At 43.9% G+C, this 20,915-nt stretch overlaps 1 protein-coding gene across 1 annotated transcript in view; it reads right to left on the bottom strand.

Moving 5' to 3' along the window:
• Positions 1-2,098: 2,098 nt before the first annotated feature.
• Positions 2,099-20,915, bottom strand: part of LOC144604431 (serine/threonine-protein kinase 3/4) — a 130,016-nt gene continuing 111,199 nt past the window's right edge. Inside the window, exon 11 of the mRNA XM_078418846.1 lies at positions 2,099-10,260. Within this exon, the coding sequence (XP_078274972.1) occupies positions 10,102-10,260 (159 nt within the window). The 3' untranslated portion in view covers positions 2,099-10,101. The remainder of the gene's footprint in view (positions 10,261-20,915) is intronic.

Below are 20,915 nucleotides of genomic sequence, written 5' to 3'. Positions count from 1 at the left end.
GGAGCTTGTGGGCAGGACATGCTAAATATAGACCATTACTGATGACTTGGAGTTACTCCAGCTTTTTGTGTCTATCTTCGGTTTAAAGCAGCATCTGCAGTTCCTTCTTACACACTTGGATTTTGTTATTTTACAGAGACCAAGTCAGGCAGAATTTTACAACAGATGCTGTCAGATATAAACACCAACCTGCATTTATGTGACATCCCTCGTGACACTTTAAGGATGTCCCAAAGCTCTGTCGATGGGACGTCATTGTTGTAATGGCCCAGCAACAGGAATCAACTTATAATCTATTTGTAATTTTGAATGGGGAACCCTGACTGTGCCCATTGCAAGTCCCTTTCCTCAGACAGAGCACAGATGGAGTTTCCTTGGTCTTCATCTCTTGCCCCACCAGACTCCACCACTTCTTCCAACCAGTCATGACTTCCCCTCTTCTCCCCAACCTCCCCGCCTCGTTCCGCTTTCTGCAGGGACCACTCTACCCGTGACAGCCTAGTCCACTTGTTTGATCAATCGGTTGAAAGACACAGCATGGAAATAGGCTCTTGGGCCCACCGAATCCACGCCAACCATCTATCACCCGCTCTATGTTATCCAACTTTCTCATCCACTCCCTCCACACAAGGGGCAGTCTTATGTGGGATTGTAGGCAATTAACCTGCAAACCCGCATGTCTGTGGGAGCACATCAGAGCACCCGGACAAAACCCAAGCGGTCTCAGGGAGAACGTGCAAACTCCATACAGACAGCACCCGAGCGAGGTCAGGATCACAGTGAGCGGTTGGGGGTGATAATGGAGTCGGGTTCAAACAAAGTGTTCAAAAGAGAAGTGGGACTTTACTTTAGGCTCCAGAGATAGTCTGGAAACAGGCCCATCGGCCCACCGAGACTGTGCTGACCAGCCATCACCCCATACACTAGCACTATCCTACACTCTAGGGGGAATTTACAGAGGGCCAATCAACCTACAAACCTGCACATCTTTGGGATGTGGGAGGAAACCAGAAATTCGGACAAACCCATGCGGTCACAGGGATAACGTGCAAAACCCACAGACAGCACCTGAGGTCAGGATTGAACCCGGGACTCTGCCCGGGTCACTGGCGTTGTGAGGCAGCGGCTCTACCAGCTGCACCACTTATCCCTCCCTACCCAACCCTCTCTAGTCCCAGGCACTTTCCCCTTCAACCATGGGAGATACACTACCTTCCTACACCTCCTCCTCCCTCACCACCACCTAGAATAGCCCTTCAAAGTGAGGCAGAGATTTAGCTGCTCCTCCTTCAACATGGTCTATTTTATTCAGCGTTGATAAGTCAGAGGAGCAGAATTAGGCCATTTGGCCCATCGCGTCTACTCCACCATTCAATCATGGCTGATCTATCTTTCCCTCTCAACCCCATTCTCCTGCCTTCTCCCCATAATCCTCGTTACCCTTACTAATCAATTATCTGTCAATCTACACCTTAAAAATATCCATTGACTTGACCTCCACCGTCATCTGTGGCAATGAATTCCACAGATTCACCACCCCCTTGGCGAAATAAATTAATCATCATCTTTCTAAATGTCCAATCCTTTTATTCTGAGGCTGTGCCCTCTGGTTCTACTCTCCACCAGCACAAACATCCTCTCCACATCCACTCTATCCAGGCTTTGTAAGTTTCAATGCCCCCCCCCTCATCCTTCTAAGCTCCAGCAGGTACAGGTCCAGTGCCGTCAAACACTCATCATATGTTAACCCAATCATCCCCGGGATCATTCTCGTAAACTTCCTCTGGACCCTCTCCATACCAGCACATCCTTCCTCAGATATGGGGCAAAAGTGCTCACAATAATCCAGATGTTCAGTGTGTCCTCCTCTAGACATAAACCCGCAATTTTACGGTCTTTAGAATGGATTTGTTACAGCGGACGGACCTACTGAACATCAACGCCACCCCCTGTCCGCACTGCCTCCATTTTGTTTTTTGCTCACGTTTCCAGCCTTTTGCTGGTCAGGACACAATTGGCTTCATGGAATTAAGATCCATTTTGCAGTCTCGCTATGCTTTTTCGGATTAAGAAACACCCCGTCAAACATTTCTCAACAACTTTCTTTAATGACATTATCGCTGTCAAATACAGTAAAACAGTGGCTGTAACATTAAATCGGAATAAAAAGACAGTAAAATTTACAAACTTCTTCATCCACATACACATCTAAACTGAACATTTTACATAATATGCACACAGGAAAAAAAACCTGACTGCTTTGATCTCCATTCCAAATGACCACAACCTGCTGTGATGATATATCTCTGAAATACTTTTAAGTTTTTAAATTGGAAAGTCAAAATATTAATGTCTTTCCATCTCAGTGCTTTTATGAAAAGGAATGTAATAATATAGGCTAGGCCTTAGCAAATTGACAGCAGTATGGTAAAGTCTCACTGATTTTTAGAAATGGATTTGATTTTGTTTAGAAATACTGCATGGAAAAAGGCCTTTCAAAACACCGAGTCCATGCCGACCATCGATCACCCGGTCACACTAGTTCTATGATATCCCACTTTCTCATCCACTCCCTGCACACCAGGAGCAATTTTACAAAAGGCCAATTAACCTGCAAACCCGCACTTCAGGGATGTGGGGGTAAAGTGGAGCAGATGGCCACAGGTACAACGTGCACACTCCACAAACAGACAGCACTCAAGGTCAGGATCGAACCTGGGTCTCTGGCGCTGTGAGGTAGCGGTTCTACCAGCCGCCCTTCTGTACTGCTGTTCAAACAGTCCCCATTTTAATTTAACCGATCCTTCTCCCCACCCAGTTAACTACAAGTTTGGACTTGCATTTCACAACAAAACTGAGTGGCAGTGCAATTCCTCCTGGCCTCACCCCCAATATCAGAAAAATGAATCAGAAGTGATATTTTAAAGCAAGTCAACATAAAGATATAGAAGTTCTGTAGAAAGAGACACAAACCACCTAAACAAATCCTTGTATACCATTCAAAAGACTTTGAACACATTAGCAAGGTTGTTGTAATATCAGAGAGAAGATACTAGGAACTGCAGATACTGGAATCTTGCGTAGAACACAAAGTGCAGGAATATGTGGAAATAATGAACTGCAGATGATGTTTTACCGAGGAAAGATGCAAACTGCTGGAGTAACTCACCAGCATTTCTGGAGGTCATGGATAGGCGACCTTTTTGGGTCGGGAACATAAGAAACAAAACTGTACAGTGTAGAGATTTACATCAGGTGAACACACATGATCATTCTTCTCGCAGAGTAACTAAGCTCAGGAGAGATTTAATAGACATTCATAATTTTGAGGGAGTCTCAGCTGGACTGGTATTTCGAACTCAGAGATTGAACATAAACTAAGTAAAGAACCCAAGGCAAAAGGAGCAATATATTTAAGGCAATGAGTTGGTGCACACCACCTTTAGTTTAGTTTAGAGATACAGTGCAGAAACAGGCTCATCAGTGGTCACCCCATACACTAGCACTATCCTACAGGCTAGGGACAGTTTACAATTTTTACTGAAGCCAAATAACCTACAAAACTTCACGTCTTCAGAATGTGGGAGGAAACCGGAGCACCCGGAGAAAACCCACGTGGTCACAGGGAGAATGTACAACCTCTCTATACACAGCACTGTGTCAGGATCAAACCAGGGTCTCTGGCACTGTGAGGCAGCAACTCTACTGCTACGCCACTGTGCTGCCCCATTGCTTTAATTTTTGATTATTCCTTCCCTTTATGGGCAAACTCCATTTGAAGAAATAAATATGTTCTCTTTATTATTTTATGAAATTAATTAATCGACTTAAAGCAATGTTATCTTTAATGCATGTCAAGATTATTTTCAGACACTTGGTGACTGCATGTATTCATTCATGTTGTGGGAAAAAGGGATAATTGTACCAAGTCATTGGTTGAAGAAAAGTTTGGGGAGAAGATCAGGAATTTCGACACACTCAGTCTTCGATCAACAGCTAAGAGCTTAGTTTTAGTTTAGTTTAGCGATACAGCATGAAAACAGCCCACACACTCGTTCTATGTTATACCAGTTTTGCATCCGACACTAAGGCCAATTTACAGAAGCCAATTAAACTACAAACCTGCACGCCTTTGGAATGTGGGAGGAAACTGGTGCACCCGGCGAAAACCCACGCAGTCACAGGGAGACCATACAAACTCAGTACAGACAGCACTGTAGTCGGGTCGAACTCAGGTCTCTGGTGCTGCAAGGCAGTAACTCTACTGCTGCACCAGTGGAGCCATAAGCAGAGGCAATATTACTAGTTTGAGATCAGATAGTAAGATTTAAGAATTGCACGTTGCAAGAAGGATCAGTCAACAGAGAATGTGCACATAATGGGGGTATGCATTATGAATGAAAGTTGCCTCTTTACCATTGGTTGTTTTTTAAAAACATTTACAATACATTCACTTTTTACCCGTTAGGCAAGATGTATTCAAATTGTCAGGTGATTTTCACTGCTGTCAGGAATAACCTGCCTTCAAAGTAGAGCACCTGCCCTTAGCTTACATTAATAACCAGCAAAAGCTGACACAAAACAGCTAACTGAATTCAAAATCAGATCACTCTAGTCTCCGCTCTCTTGTTACTCGCCTCTCATGTGACATGAACCAAACAAATGTAAGAAATCAAATCCCTGGTTGGCGAGGGAAAGTCTGCTTCCAACTGCTGCTGCATTTCACATGCTACTTCACTGCCTTGAGGGAAAAGTGCAGATTAAATGTGCACTCTACTAATTCCATTAAATAAGCCAACTATTTCAGAGTCCCCAGAATCATTGATCAGAGAATGGACTTGTGATGGGAGCACATAACTTTAAAACATATACTGGTTGCTTAGATTTTTACATTTTTGCCCAGAATATAAAAAAGATGCCGTTCTCATTAAAAAATGGCAGATTTAATTCACGACCGATTGCTACAGTGTGTCTGGGTTTTAGAAATGAAATATATTATACAACTATTAGGCGAAGAGTTGGCACATTGTTGTTGTTTTAGAGATACAGCGTGGACACTGGCCCTTCCGCCCACCAAGTCTGTGTCGACCGGTGATCATCCATGCACAACTTCCATCCCATACACTAGGGACAATTTACAGAAGCCAATTAAGCTACAAACCTGCACGGTTTTTGGAGTGTGGGAGGAAACCGGAGTACCCGGAGAAAACCCATATGGTCACAGGGAGAACGTACAAACAGCACCCGTAGTCAGGATCCACCCTGGGTCTCTAATGCCATAAGGCAGCAACTCTACCACTGCGCCACTATGCCACCCTGAACATCGTACGTGTTAAATGCACGTTGGCAATTAATTAAAAAACTCAAGGGGAAGCATTTTGTCAATAGGATGCTGCATTACTAGAATCCTCAACATCATTCCTGCATCCTCACTGATATAAGCCAAAGAGGCTCAATACATAGGTTATGTTGCCCATCTCAACTTCCATTGATTACAGCATGCATGGTATTCCAGGATATGAATGAAAGCCAAATGTTAGAGGATGATCCACAGAACATCAAGACACTTATTCATCAGAGTGTTGAGTATAGAAGTTGAGAGGTCAAGTTGCAGTTTTATAAGACGTTGGTGAGGCCATATTTAGAGTGTTGTATTGAGGCACCATGTTATAGGAAAGATGTTGTCAACCTGAAAAGGGTGCACAGGATCTACGAAGATGTTGCCAGGACTAAAGGGTCTGAGTTATAGGGAGAGGTTGAGCAGGCTAGGACACAGGAGCACAGGAAGATGAGGGGTGATCTTATAGAGATGTACAAATCATGAGAGGAATAGATTGGGTAAACGCATGGAGTATTTTGTCCAGAGTAGGGTAATCGAGAACCACAGGACATTGGTTTAAGGTGAGGGGAAAAAGATTTAATAGGAACCTGAGGGGTTAACCTTTTTACACAAAGGATGGTGGATGTATTCAACGAGCTACTCGTGGAGGTAGTTGAGGAAGGTACTATCACAACGTTTAAGAAACATGTAGACAGGTATATGGATAGGATAGGTTTAGAGGGATATGAGCCAAACACAGGCAGGTGGGACTAGTGCAGACGGAGCATGTTGGTCAGCGTGGACAAGTTGGGATGAAGGGCCTTTTTCCAGCTGTATGACTCTATGATTTGGGAGTGAAATGATTTCCTACACTTTCCAAAGCTTGACGGCATTCCTCGCGGATCTTTTGAAGTCCACTTTGTGGAGTTAGTTAATGTGATCTCAATGGGGTCCTTGTTGATGAGTGAAGGACTTGACTGAGAGGTTAGAGAGAAAACACTTACGGGTGGCGTCATGAAAACTGGCAGTGGTGCTACATGGCAGAGCATCACGTCATGATCAAATGGCGGAGCAGATTCGATGGGACGAATGGACAAATTCTGCTCCTATGCCTTATGCTAAGTGTCAATTGGAACTTCCATAGTTTAGTTTAGAAACACAGCATGGAAACAAACCCTTTGGCCCACCGAGTCCATGCCAACCATTGGTCACCCGTTTACTCTAGTTCTACGTTATCCCAGTTTCTCACCTACTCCGTGTACACTAGGGGGAATTTTCAGACACCAAACATGTTCAAACCCACACATCTTTGCGATGTGGGAGGAAACTGGAGCACCCAGATGAAAGCTAGTCAGTCACAGGCAGAACTTGCAAACCCCACACAGACAGCAGCCAAGATCAGGATTGAATCCAGGTCTCTGGCACTGAGAGGCAGCGGCTCGACCAACTCTGCCACTGTGCCAGAAAGAATTGAGACGCTGCTACTGAGAGGCGTGGGGGGGTCAGAACAAGCAACAACATGGGAGATTTTCCAATCTATAGAAAATGAAGAAATTAACACTTCTTCCCTGAAAACAAAGTAGAAGTACAGAACACTCTTCCCAAAAAGCTTTTCAACTGGCAATCAGTTGATAACACCAAATTTGACCAAAAAGGTGTCACTGAGAAAGAAATATAGAAACAAGGAGCTGCAAAGATAGACACGGAGTACTGGAGTAACTCAGCGGGTCAAGCAGCATCTCTGGAGAAAAAAATGATGGATGAAGTTTTGTGATGGGACCTTTCTTCAGGCATTCTCAGAGTCCGAAGCGGAGAATGAAGCCCATGTTATTGACTTTCAGCAGATCCCAACCCAACGAGAACTCAGTCAGATTGTAAAGTAAATGGTGCTTGACAAAAAGCAGGTCTGCTGGTCAAAAACAGAAAATAAACTGTTAAGTAATTCATTGTTCTCCTCTATCAATGTTTCAAAGCTTACTGACTGGGCAGGTTCCACTTTGATAATAAAGTTGGCAATGGAAAGTGAGCACTTAAGGTAATCATGGATGCTGAAACTAAGATAAGAATAAAATTTGCTTATAAAAGTTAGTCAGCTGCACAGTTCATGAAGGAATGCTTTCTGTTGGCGAGCTCCGTGTAAAAATGTAGGCCATACCTTTCAAAACACTATGTAGTTTAACAATTTTGTATAAAAAACAGTCTGAGTGTGAGGAATTATAGAGCGGATTGACGCAATACAAGACTGCACGAAGAAGAAGATCAAGTGGGTGATACTGTTATCACAGCAGTGCTGTGTGAGGAATGATGACAGACACAAAGTGCTGGAGTAATTCAGCGGGTCAGGCAGCATCTCTGGAGAAAAAGGATAGGTGAAGATTTAGGTTGGGATCCTTCTTCAGCCAGTCCCGACCGACGCAGTCTAAAGAATGGTCCCAACCTGAAACGTTACCCATCCATTTTCTCCAGAGATGCTGCCTGACCCGCTGAGTTACTCCAGCACTTTGTGCCTATGTTCCTGTGAGGAATAACACGGCTGTGGACTACACTGTTGACAAAAACTGCCTAAGGAACTAGAATTCCTCCAACTGCTGAGGAATGGAAGCATTTTACAAGCTGAAAGGTTTGACATGATAAGTGCACTGCATCTTCAGATACTTCTTTGTAAAGATGTCAGCAATCTCATCTCCAGTGAGATGGTCTTGAGTTCCGGTCTCAATATAGAAAGTAAATATAATACTTATGGTGAAGCCTCCTGTGCAGTGTGACAGAGCGCCACACTATCAGAAACATTAAACTGAGGCCCTATCTGTTCTGTCAGCTGAAGGTAAAAGATCTGAAGAAAATCATTTCAAAGAAATGGGGAAATTTCCCCTGGTACCCTGGTCAACATTTGTTTCTTAATCAACCTCTCCAAAGACAGATCGTATTAACTTTATTTCATTGCAGCTTGTGGCTATTTGCAGGGAACAAATTGGGGCTGTGTAAACAACATTTAATTTAGTTTAGAGATGCAGTGTGGAAACAGGCGCTTGGCCCACCGATTCCACACCGACCAACAATCACCCGATCACACTAGTTCTATGTTATCCCAGTTTTGCATCCTACACACAAGGGGCAATTAACAGAAGCCAATTAACCTACAAACCTGCACGTCTTTGGAATGTGGGAAGAAATTGGTGCACCCGGAGAAAACATGTAGTCACGGGGTGAACGTACAAACTCTACACAAACAGCACCCATTGTCAGGATCAAACCCGGGTAGACACACAATGATGGAGTAACTCAGCGGGACAGGCAGCATCTCTAGATAGATGGAATGGGTGATGTTTCGAATTGAGACCCTTCTTTGAACCCGTGTCTCTGTCGCTGTAAGGCAGCAATTCTACTGCTGCACCACTGTGCCGTCCCTAGAGATTCTTGAGTGATTGCATCTCAAAAATATTTCTCCATTATCAAAGCATACCATCGCATCCTCAGGTCATGCGACAAGTCCACTTGTCGAAACTGTCTAAGTATGCTTGGATAAAGCACGCACTGCGGTCTCCGTACACAAGGCTCAAAAAGCTGAAGGAACCTGATAAAGGGATGCAGATTTTAATAAAAGTTAGTTGTGCCTTTATCTCATTTCGAGCAATGATCAGTGGACCTCCTGTGTTGTGGAGGACACCAAGAGACAAAGTACTGTAAGAGAGGATATTTATTTTAATTTAGCATGGAAACAGACCCTTCAGCCCACCGATTCCACGCTGACTATCAATCACACTAGTTCTATGTTATCCCACTTTCTCATCCACGTCCTACATACTAGTGGCAATTTGCAAAGGCCAATGAACCTACAAACTTGCACGTCTTTGGGATGTGGGAGAAAACGGGAGCAACCGGAGGAAACCCACACAGTCACAGGGAGAACGTGCAAACTCCACACAGACAGCACCCAAGGTCAGGGTTGAACCTGGGAGTGTGGCGCTGTGAGGCAACAGGTCTACCAGCTGCACGACTGTGCATATTGAGGAGACACAGTATGTTTCTCAGTATATGAACCCAAGATTTCCTAACGTTTGATTCCATTTCACATCTTGGATACAGTTGTCCCATCTGCTGTTGAACCCTCGGCTTTAGTGGTTGGGTAGGGAAAAGTGGAGACTGGGGTTCATCCCAAAGCACTGATATACAGTAGTTTTATTGCAAAGTGTTAATCTGGGAGCCTCCTCTAATCTGTTTAAAATATATAGCTTAAGGTTTTCTCTCAGAGTGATGATGGCTTCTGGAAAAAAATATTTTAGAAAAATAGTTTTTTTAAAAATAAAATAAAAACAATGTTCATCCTGGTGGTGGCTTTTATCAGCCACGTAACCAAAAGCAAGACTCCTGAGACAGAGGGGCAACTTGCCTATTAGTCCACGACAAGAGAGCGTTTCTTGTGTTGTATGCGTGTTTGTATGAGAGTCAGTGTTTGTTTGAGTGTGTGTGTCTTGCCTTTGTATGTTGGTGTGCAGATGTGTGTGAGAAAATGAGTATAGGTCTGTGTCATGTGTCTCTATATGCATTGGAACATGATGTTACTCCGCATAAGAGTGTGTGTGTGCCATCAGAGTAAAGGTTGTGGTGAATCCATAGGATGTGCGTGAGAGTCAGTTGTATGTGTGTGCGAGCGTGTGCATGTATGTGCGTACGCATGTGTGTACATGTGCTTTGGAAACAATGCTTCTTCGCAGAGCCCTGAGCAAGTGTGACTCTAAGCTCAGCGCATCACCCTAATGGTGAGGACTTCCGGCAGCGTCTCAGAAGTTCTGCTGCCGCCGTTTCTTGGCATCGATGGCGTCGAGGATGGGCTGCCTCTTGGCTTGGTAGCGCTGTCGAATCTCTTCGATCTCCTGCTCCATCGTGGGGTCCAGCGAGGCAAGCCTCCGCTGCAGTTCTTCAACGCTCCAACTCTTTAACTGCAAAGTATATTAAAAAGAAACGTTAGCTTTAATTTCCTTACCATCATAAAAAAAAATCCTGAACATAAACCTGAACATAATGGTGGCACAGTGGTAGAGTTGCTGTCTTAGAGAGACAGAGACCCGGCTTCGATCCTGAATATGGGTCCTGTCTGTTCTCCCTCTGACCGCTTGTTTTCTCTGGGTACTCCGGTTTCCTCCCAGTCTGAAGACATACAGGTTTGTAGGTTAATTGGCTTTGGTAAAGATCGAAAATTATTACTAGTGTGTAGGATAGTGCTTGTACACGGGGATCGCTGATCGGCGCGGATTCGCTGGGCTGAAAATGCGATAAGTATATGGAACAAGCTACCAGAAGAGGTAGTTGAAGCAGGTACTACCTGGGTTCAATCCTGACCATGGGTGCCATATATATCAAGTTTGCATATTCTCTCTGCACTATATTCTACTGCACTATATTCTACTGCACTTTACTTCATGATTTCCTGCAGGTCCCACAACCCAAAGATGTGCGGTTTGTAGGTTAATCAGCCTCTCCAAAATGGTCCCTAGTGTGTAGGGACTGGATGTGGCAGTGGGATAACATTAAACTAGTGGTGTTTGTTTGTAAGCCAGCGTCTGCAGTTCCTATTGTCTCCATAAAATTAGTGTGAACAGGTAATCGATAGTTGATGTGTACTCAGTGGGCTGAATGGCCTGTTTCCAAAGCTATGTCTGCAAACTGAACTAAATGACTATGTGGATACAAGGAACTACAAATGCTGTTTCACAAAAAAAGACACAATGTGCTGGAGTAACTCCATCAGTGAGGCAGCATCATTGGAAAGCATGGATAAGTGAAGTTTCAGGTCGGGACCCTTCTTCAGACTGAAGAAGAGTCCCGACTTGAAATGTCACGTATCAAAGTTCTCCAGAGACGCAATGTGTCTTTTTAAAAACTAAATGACTAATTGATGTTCCTCATGGGATGGTTCATGGGAAAATATAAGGACATTCTAGAATCCAAAGAATAAATCCAGATACCACCTTTAAAGGTATGCTAAAGGCTCGGCCGCGGGACTTAGCTGCGCACGGTACGGCCGCGGGGCCTTCCATCGCCCGGCTCGGCCGCGGGATGTTTCAGCGCCCGGTGCGGCTCGGCCGCGGGGACTTGGGCGTGGGGAAGAGAGCGGAAGTTTTGTTGCCTCCATCACAGTGAGGGGGTGTTTGGAGTCTCTGTGATGGATGTTTGTGTTGGGGTTATGTGTCTTGTGTTCTTTTTTTTTTGTGTGACTGCTGGTAACGTAATTTCGTTCGGTACCTCGGTACCGAATGACAAATAAAGCTCTGTATTCTGTATTCTGTAAAGAAAGCAATCATTTTCATAGCCCCTTCCGATATTCTATTGCACTTTAAACGTTTAATTAACTTTGGATCATTAATATAAGTCATACACTCAGAAGATAATCCACTTAAAGGCTTTCTCCTTTGGTCTTGCATGGAGGCTCAAATCTCCATTGGAAAGATTATACACATGCCAGACCTGGCAGAGGAACGTTTGAGATACAGCATGGAAACCGGCCCGTCGGCCGACCGAGTCCACGCCGACCAGTAGTCACCAGTTCCATGATATTCTACTTTCGCATCCACTCCCTGCGCACGACGGGCAATTTACAAATGGCCAATTAACCTACAAACCCACAAGTCTTTGGAATATGGGAGGATATCAGAGAACCTGGAGGAAACCCTGGAAACACACGGACACAAACCCCGCACAGATAGCACCCGAGGTCAAGATTGAACCCGGGTCTCTGGCATTTGTGAGGCAGCAGCTCTACCGCTGCACCACTGTGCTGCCCTATTGATTATCTGCCCCCTTGAGGAGGGCCTGGTCTCTGCTGTTAATGAGCACTAAAATCTCAGCAATTACAAATACACTTTAATTGCAGTAACTTTGAAATCAATGCTCTATTCATTTCTTTCCCCCTTAATAGCTTTTGTCATGGAGCCAACTTCTCGATGTTTAGAAATTCAGTTAATTGCTTTTGGCTCTTCCTGACTTGGCTAATGCTCAGCAGGCACGTGTTCTGGTCAGGAACTGACACTTGAAGTTCAGTCAAGGACACCATTTCAATGAATTAATAGTGTCATCACTTGGTACTGGGAGCAAATCCCCTCACCCATGCACTGTGAATAAAGGACGTTCTTGTGTTTCTGACATATTTTATTTTACTTTAGAGATACAACATGGATGCAGGCCTTCGGCCCACCGAGTTCATGCCGATTGTCAATCACTCATAGAGTCTTACAGTGTGGAAACAGGCCCTTCAGCCCAACACTCACACCGGACAACATTTCCCATCTACACTGGTCCCACCTGCCTGCATTTGGCCCATATCCCTGTGAACTTGTCCTATCCATGTACCCGTCTAAACATTTTTTAAATGTCGCAATAGTTCACACTAGTTCTATGTTATTCCACTTTTTAATCTACTCCCTACACATTAGGGGTAATTTTACAGAGGCCCAATTATCCTACACACCTGCATATTTTTGTCTTGAGTAAGGGTAGTGGGGAACCCGGAGGCAACAGTGAATGCAGGTGGCATACTGGCTCAGTGGTAGAGCTGCTGCCTTACCGCACCAGAGATCTGGGTTCGATCCTGATCACGGGTGTTGTCTGTAATGCGTTTGTACATTCTCCCTGTAACAGCGTGGGTTTTCTCCGGGTGCTCCGGTTTCCTCCCACACACCAAAGATTTACAGGTTTTCAGGTTAATTGGCTGCAGTAAAATTGTAAATTGTCCCTAATAGGATAGCATAAACACTCTAGTGATCGTGTTATTGTACGGGGTGATCGCTAGTCGGTGCGGACTCGGAACGCCAAAGGGCCTGTTTCCGCACTATATCTCTAAAGAATAAAGTAAACTCTAAAGAAAACCAAACAGTCACACAGAGAATGTGCAAACTTGACACAGACAACACCCCAGATCAGGATCTCTGGCGCTGTGAGGCAACAGCGCTACCAGTTATGCCACTACTTGGGAAAAGTCTGCACATACAAACGAGAGTTTGGGAGCCCGGAGGGTTGGATTTGCAGAGCTGGAGGCATCTTATGCCAGGTGGCAATGTAGCAATTCCATTTGCCAGAGACCCAGGCTCGTTCCTGACCTTGGATGCTGTCTGCGTGTGGAGTTTGCAATATAAAATGCTCATACATTCTACGAGCAGAATTGGGCCATTCAGCCCATCAAGTCTACTCCACCATTCAATCATGGCTGACCTATCCTTCCCTCTCAACCCCATTCTCCTGCCTTCTCCCCAAAACCCCTGACACTCGTACTAATCAAGAAACTGTCAATCTTCACTTTAAAAATATCCACTGCCTTGGCCTCCACAACCATCTGTGGCGATGCATTCCAAAACGAGAAAGACACTGTCACATATCACGGGGCTTTGGAATTTCTTTTGCAAATTATGGCAAAATAGTTACTTTTAATGATTTAAAAAACTGAAATTACAGAACATGGGAAAGTACAGCACAGGAACAGGCCCTTTGGCCCACAATGGCTGTGCCAAATTAAAATAATCTCATCTGCGAATAATGGTTCAGGCGATCGATGTTGAGTGTACTAGGACTGACGCTGTTTCTCCAAACATTGTATAAAATGAGTAATTGAAATCCGCCCACTTTCATGGAGCACAGCAGGAGGGTAGCTTGTGTGGGTTGGGATGTAGGTAGGGGGAGCAACTATACTATAAGGTCTATTGTGAATGTCACATCGTGCAAGTTCATGTTTTCACTTGAGGCTGGGATAACACAAATTAGCCCGCCCTTTGTTGAGGGCCCTGTGCGAATCCTTTAATAAAATATTAACATAGCTTTGTTTTACTGCAATTAACTGTTTCCATGGATAACCTCTAATTAAAATTACAGTAACCGTATCATTAATTTATTGAAATACTGCAAAACATTAACATTTTATGAAACAAATTATTTTATCCTTATCAATAATAAACGCATAAAGTAAAAGAAATGAACATTCAAAGTTACCTACAGTGCCCCCCATAATGTTTGGGACAAAGACCCATCATTTATTTATTTGCCTCTGTACTCCACAATTTGAGATTTGTAATAGAAAAAAATCACATGTGGTTTTGGTTAAAGTGCACATTGTCAGAATTTATTAAAGGGTATTTTTATACATTTTGATTTCACCATGTAGAAATTACAGCTGTGTTTATGGATTGTCCCCCCATTTCAGGGCGCCATAATGTTTGGGACACATGGCTTCACAGGTGTTTGCAATTGCTCAGGTATGTTTAATTGCCTCCTTAATGCAGGTGTAAGAGAGCTCTCAGCACCTAGTCTTTCCTCCAGTCTTTCCATCACCTTTGGAAACTTTTATTGCTGTTTATCAACATGAGGACCAAAGTTGTGCCAAAGTTCAAAGAAGCCATTATGAGACTGAGAAATAAGAATAAAACCGCTAGAGACATCAGCCAAACCTTAGGCTTACCAAAATCAACTATTTGGAACATCATTAAGAAGAAAGAAGTGAGCTTACAAATCGCAAAGGGACTGGCAGGCCAAGGAAGACCTCCACAGCTGATGACAGAAGAATTCTCTATCATAAAGAAAAATCCCCAAACACCTGTCTGACAGATCAGAAACACTCTTCAGGTGTGGATTTGTCAAATGACCACTGTCCGCAGAAGACTTCATGAGCAGAAATACAGAGGCTATCCGGCAAGATGCAAACCACTGGTTAGCCGCAAAAATAGGATGGCCAGGTTACAGTTTGCCAAGAAGTACTTAAAAGAGCAACCACAGTTCTGGAAAAAGGCAAGAACAAAGTACGGAGGAGAGAAGGAACTGCCCAAGATACAAAGCATACCACCTCATCTGTGAAAGACAGTGGTGGGGGTGTTATGGCCTGGGCATATATGGCTGCTGAAGGTACTGGCTCACTTATCTTCACTGATGATACAATTGCTGATGGTAATAGCATAATGAATTCTGAAGTGTACAGACACATCTTATCTGCTCAATTTCAAACAAATGCCTCAAAACATATTGGATGGCGGTTCATTCTATAGCAAGACAATGACCCCAAACATACTGCTAAAGCAACAAAGGAGTTTTTCAAAGCTAAGAAATGGTCAATTCTTGAGTGGCCAAGTCAATCACCCAATCTGAACCCAATTGAGCATGCCTTTTAAATGCTGAAGAGAAAACTGAAGGGGACTAGCCCCCAAAATAAGCATAAGCTAAAGATGGCTGCAATACAGGCCTGGCAGAGCATCACCAGAGAAGACACTAAGCCACTGGTGATGTCCATGAATCGCAGACTTCAAGCAATCATTGCATGCAAAGGATATGCAACAAAATACTAAACATGACTACTTTCATTTACATGACATTGCTGTGTCCCAAACATTAAGGTGCCCTGAAATGGGGAGACTATGTATAAACACTGCTGTAATTTCTACATGGTGAAACTAAAATGTATAGAAATGGCTTTTATTAAAATCTGACAATGTGCACTTTAACCACATGTGATTTTTTCTATTACAAATCTCAAATTGTGGTGTACAGAGGCAAATAAATAAATGATGGGTCTTTGTCCCAAACAGTATGGAGGGCACTGTAGAAAACGAGAACTGAAATAGGCCATTCGGCCCTTATTCATGCATCAACAAAGAACATTATCTTAGCTGATCCTCTATCACATTTCCATCCTCTCCCCAGACCTTTTGATGATTACAGATTCCATCTGTACAGGCTTCCCCACTTAAGAAAGAAGTTAGGTTCCTAAAGAATGCAGATAAATGTAAGGCGTTGCACTTTGGGAACTCAAACCAGGGCAGGGGCCTGGAGAGTGTTGTGGAGCAGACAGATCTAGGAATGCACATACATAGTTTCCTGAAAGTGGGGTCACATGTAGACAGAGTGGCCAAGAAGGCTTTTGGCACATTGGCCTTCATCAGTCAGTACATTGAGTGTAAAAGTTGGGATGTTATGTCACAGTTGTACAAGGCCACATTTGGAGTATTGTATTCAGTTTTGGTCACCCTAATTTAGGGCAGATGTCGGAAAACTGGAAAGAGTGCAGAGAAGATTTACAAGAACGCAGCTAAGACTTGAGGACCTGAACTATATGGAGAGGTTAAGCAGGGTAGGACGTTATTCCTTGGAGCGCAGAAGGCTGAGGGGTGATCTGACAGAGGCATGCAAGATCATGAAGGAAATAGATAGGTGCACAGAATCTTTCACCCAGAGTAGAAAAACCAAGAACCAGAAGACGTAAGTTTAAGGTGAGAGGGGCAAAATTGTAGTTTAGTTTGGAGATGCAGTGTAGAAACAGGCCCTTGGGTCCAATGAGTCCGCGCTAACCAGCGATCATCTATACACTAGTTCTACCCTACACACTAGGGACAATTTACAGAAGCCGATTAACTAACGAACATGCACGTCCTTGGAATGTGGGAGGAAACCAGAGCACCCAGAAGAAACCCACGTGGTTACAGAGAGAAAGTACAAACTCTGTGCAGATAGAACCCGTACTCGGGATCAAAACTGAATATCTGGTGCTGTAAGGCAGCAACTCTACTGCTGAGCCACTGTGCCGTCCAATTGGAACCTGAAGGGCAACCTTTTCACTCACAGGGTGTGGGTATTGTATGTGGAACAAGCTGCAAGAGGAAATAGTTGAGGCAGGCACTATAACAACATTTAAAAGACATTTGAACGGGTACATAGATAGGAAAGGTTTACAGGGATATGGACCAAATGGGGCCAGGTGGGACTAGTGCAGATGGGCACCTTGGTCGGTATGAGCAATTTGGGCCGAAGAGCCTGTTTCCACGCTGTATGACTCTAATCTTTTGTCATGTGAAAAAATGTAGGGTAGGAGGCCCAGTAAGCCCTTAGGTTTCAAAGGAATACCAGTTGAATGGATGGTCAGACAAGTCAGAAGATAGTCAACCTCCTTCCAGAAAGGACACAATTAATTAAATTGACAAACTGAAGCATTCAAGCTGAAACGTTTAGTCATTCATCCAAGGGACTTTGTTATCATATGGAAAAACACAGGTGCTTAAGAGATGTTTTTCCATTTTAAATAACTTGTTTATTTCACTGACTCCTTCCCACTAACCCAATGAAAAAGACTGTTGAATCTCAACACAAGAGACTAAGGAGGCTGGAATCTTGAGCGAAACACAAAGTGTTGGAGGAACTCAGCAGTTCAGGCAGCATCTGAGGAGGGAACGGACAGGTGACATTTTGGGTCTGGACCCTTCTTCAGTCACTGGTTTTCTCAAATCTGTGTTTGAAAGATCATTTCCAAAAATATTCCCTACCTTGTTGCGAACAAAATCTTAATTAATTGACAAGGTGAATTAAATAAAACTTTGATGTAGCATCGAATCATTAACTAAATTGTCATGGCCTTTCCTTGCTTCCTATTCTCCAGCCTTAGTCAGTCTGCAGACGCGTCCCGATCCAAAATGTCACCCATTGACATTCTCCAGAGATGCTGCCTGACCTGCTGCGCTCTCCAGCATTTTGTGTCCACCTTATAAACCAGCATCTGCAGTTCCTTTTTATTATATTTATGTTATTTACTAAATGTTTGCTAACTGGGCAGACTAAAATTCTTTAAAAGGGAAGCCTGGGTTTTTGTGCTCCCTTGTTTACATTTGAAAGACACAAAGTGCTGATACAACTCAGGTGGTCAGGCAGCACCCTCCATGATCTCCAGGGATTCTGCCTCAAATAATGAAAGGCCAAGATAGAATGGATGTGGAGAGGATGTTTCCACTGGTGGGATAGTCTCGGACCAGAGGGCACAGCCTCAGAATAAAAGAACGTACTTGTAGAGTGGAGATGAGGAGGAATTTATTTACTAGAGGGTGGTGAATCTTTGGAATTAATTGCCACAGACGGCTGTGGAGGACAAGTCGTTGGGTATTTTTAAAGCAGGGATTGCTAGGTTTTGATTAGTGAAGGTTATGGGGAGAATGCAGGAGAAAGCAAGGCAGCAACTCTGGAGAACATGGATAGGTGACGTTTCGGTTGGGACTCTTCTTTAGACTGATGGTGGGGAGGGGGTGTGATGGAAGAAAGCTGGGAGAGAGCAGAAGCAGGACAAAGGTTTGTAGGTTAATTGGTCCTCTGTAAATTGTGTCTTGTGTGTAGGTAGTGGATATGAAAGTGGAATCTGTGAACGGGTGATGCATGGATGGCATGGACAATGGGCTGGAGCCTGTTTATATGAGGTATCTCCCAAGCCTTTTTTGTTTGCTTGCTCCTGTTAGCCAACTTTGTACCCACAACAATATGGTACTCCTGAACTATGAGCTTTTATGGTCTGCATTAACATCTATTACAGCCCCTTACTAGACAACTCCTGAAAACCATGGATCCCCCGTTAAGCAATGTTACTTTGATAGAGGAGTGAATAAATTAATCAATTTCCCCTTCACAAAGCCATATTGACTTTGCCCAAGGACCTTGAAGTTCTCTGTGTTCTGCCACAATGTATTTAATAATAGCTTAATAGCTTCTAACATTTTTCCTGTGACAGATTTGACAAGTATATATCAATTACTGCGATACCATATCCAAGCCAGACATCATCGGGTCCAATACAGGTTAAGATTTATGTCGGAAACCACCCCCAGCTGAACTGTTCTTCAAGTGCTAATCGTGAAGGAATACAGTCAGTGGATAGAGGCAGAGAGTCATACAGCACGGAAACAGGCCCTTCGGCCCAACTCGTCCATGCTGACCAAGATGCCTCAGCTAAGCCAATCCCATTTGCCTTCATATGGCCCATATATATATCTCCAACCCTTTCTTATCCTTTTGTAAATGGTGCCAAATAGCAACTCGTGCATGTGTGATCTATGCAAAATGATTTTCACTGTGCCATGCACATATGACAATACAGCACCATTCAAGCATTAATATCCATGTACCTGTCCAAGTGCCATGCAAATATTGTTATTGTACCGGCCTCAACTACCTCCTCTGGCAGCTCATTCTGTCTACCCACCCCCTTCTGTGTGAAAAACAGTTTCTCCTCAGGTTCCTATTAAACCTTTCCCCTCTCACCTTAAATCTATGCCCTCTAGCTCTTGATTCCCCAACTCTGGGGGAAAAAAGATTCTGGGCGTTCACCCTATATATTCCCCTCATGACTTTATGCACATCTATAAGATCACCCCTCAGTCTCCTCCACTCAAAGGAATAAAGTCCTAGCCTGCCCAACCTCTCTCTGTAGCTCAGGCCCTCAGCAAACATCTTCGTAAATCTTCTCTGTACGCTAAGTACCTGATATATTAAGACTGTTTAGTGACCTTAAACATCGACTGAACAACACTTCCAACCGCTGGCTGGGTTCTCTAGAACCAAGAATCACTGTCTCAAAATAAGGATGAGCTATTCAGGGCTGAGATAAGAAGATTCTTTGCCGCTCCACAGAGGGAAGTTTTGGCACTCTCCCTTCCAGAGAGTCACGGAACTTTAGAATATTCCAGAAGAATCAAGGGATGCAGTGTTACCGCAGAATGATGGTGGTAAAAGATCAGCCATGGTCTTATTGAATGGCAAAGCAGGTACAGGGGATGAGTGTGGAGGAAGGAACTGCAGATGCTGGTTTATACCAAAGATAGACACAAAATGCTGGAGTAACTCAGCAAGGACTCAGCGAATCGTTGGAGAAGGGTTCTGACCTGAAACATCACCTATTCTTTTTCTCCAGAGATGCTCCCTGACTCGCTGAGTTTCTCCAGCATTTTGTGCCTAACAAGATCAGAATTGTCGAGTCCTGCTTGTATTTCTAATGTTCCCTATTGGTATGGTATCAAAGTAATTGGTTCTGAATCATTTATGTGCACAGCTGGTAGAGCTGCTGCCTCACAGTGCTGGATACCCGGGTTCATCCTGACCACGGGTGCTGTCTGCGTGGAGTTCCATGTTATCCCACTCTTGCATCCAGTCCCTCTACACTGGGGGGATGAACAGGGGTCAATTAAGCTATAAACCTGCACGTCTTTGAGTTGAGAGATGAAACTGGAGCGCCCAGAGGAAACCCACGCAGTCACAGGGAGAATGTATAAACTGCACACACAGACAGCATCCGAAGTCAGGACCGAACCCATATCTCTGGCGCTGTGAGGCAGCAGCTAGGCCGTTCCAAAATGGTTTGCCCCCCAAATACTCCCCACCTAACGATAGCAAGCTGACTCCGATCAATCATACCCAGACAGGCACTTCTCAACCAAATCATGACAACTCAGTTGATACCACCTCTCTTTACAAAGCAGCAACAACAAACTTTCTTTCAGAGAATCAGCAGTGGATCAAAATAGAGAGAGAAATATGCTCTCATGGGTTAACTTGTAATGAAGTCCATTGTGGTGATGCTGAATTAGCTGTCTTCTGCCGGGTTATTTTCCATCTAAAAACTGTAATTTTCTTACAAAGCCCGAGCGATGCGGTGCCAATCTTTGGTGTCCGCTTGCTGTTAGAGGCACGGGAGACGGAATTAATTATGCAGCTTGCTGGCAGCTCAATTCCATTCACAAAATGATGACAGACAGTCGGGGTAATGTGTCATGGTGAATGTAGTCCACCATCTTTATAAAGTTTGACTCAGATACTG

The sequence above is a fragment of the Rhinoraja longicauda genome, chromosome 22 (assembly GCF_053455715.1).
Source record: "Rhinoraja longicauda isolate Sanriku21f chromosome 22, sRhiLon1.1, whole genome shotgun sequence".
Taxonomy (NCBI): domain Eukaryota; kingdom Metazoa; phylum Chordata; class Chondrichthyes; order Rajiformes; family Arhynchobatidae; genus Rhinoraja; species Rhinoraja longicauda.
This window is presented reverse-complemented; position numbering and strand designations above follow the sequence as displayed.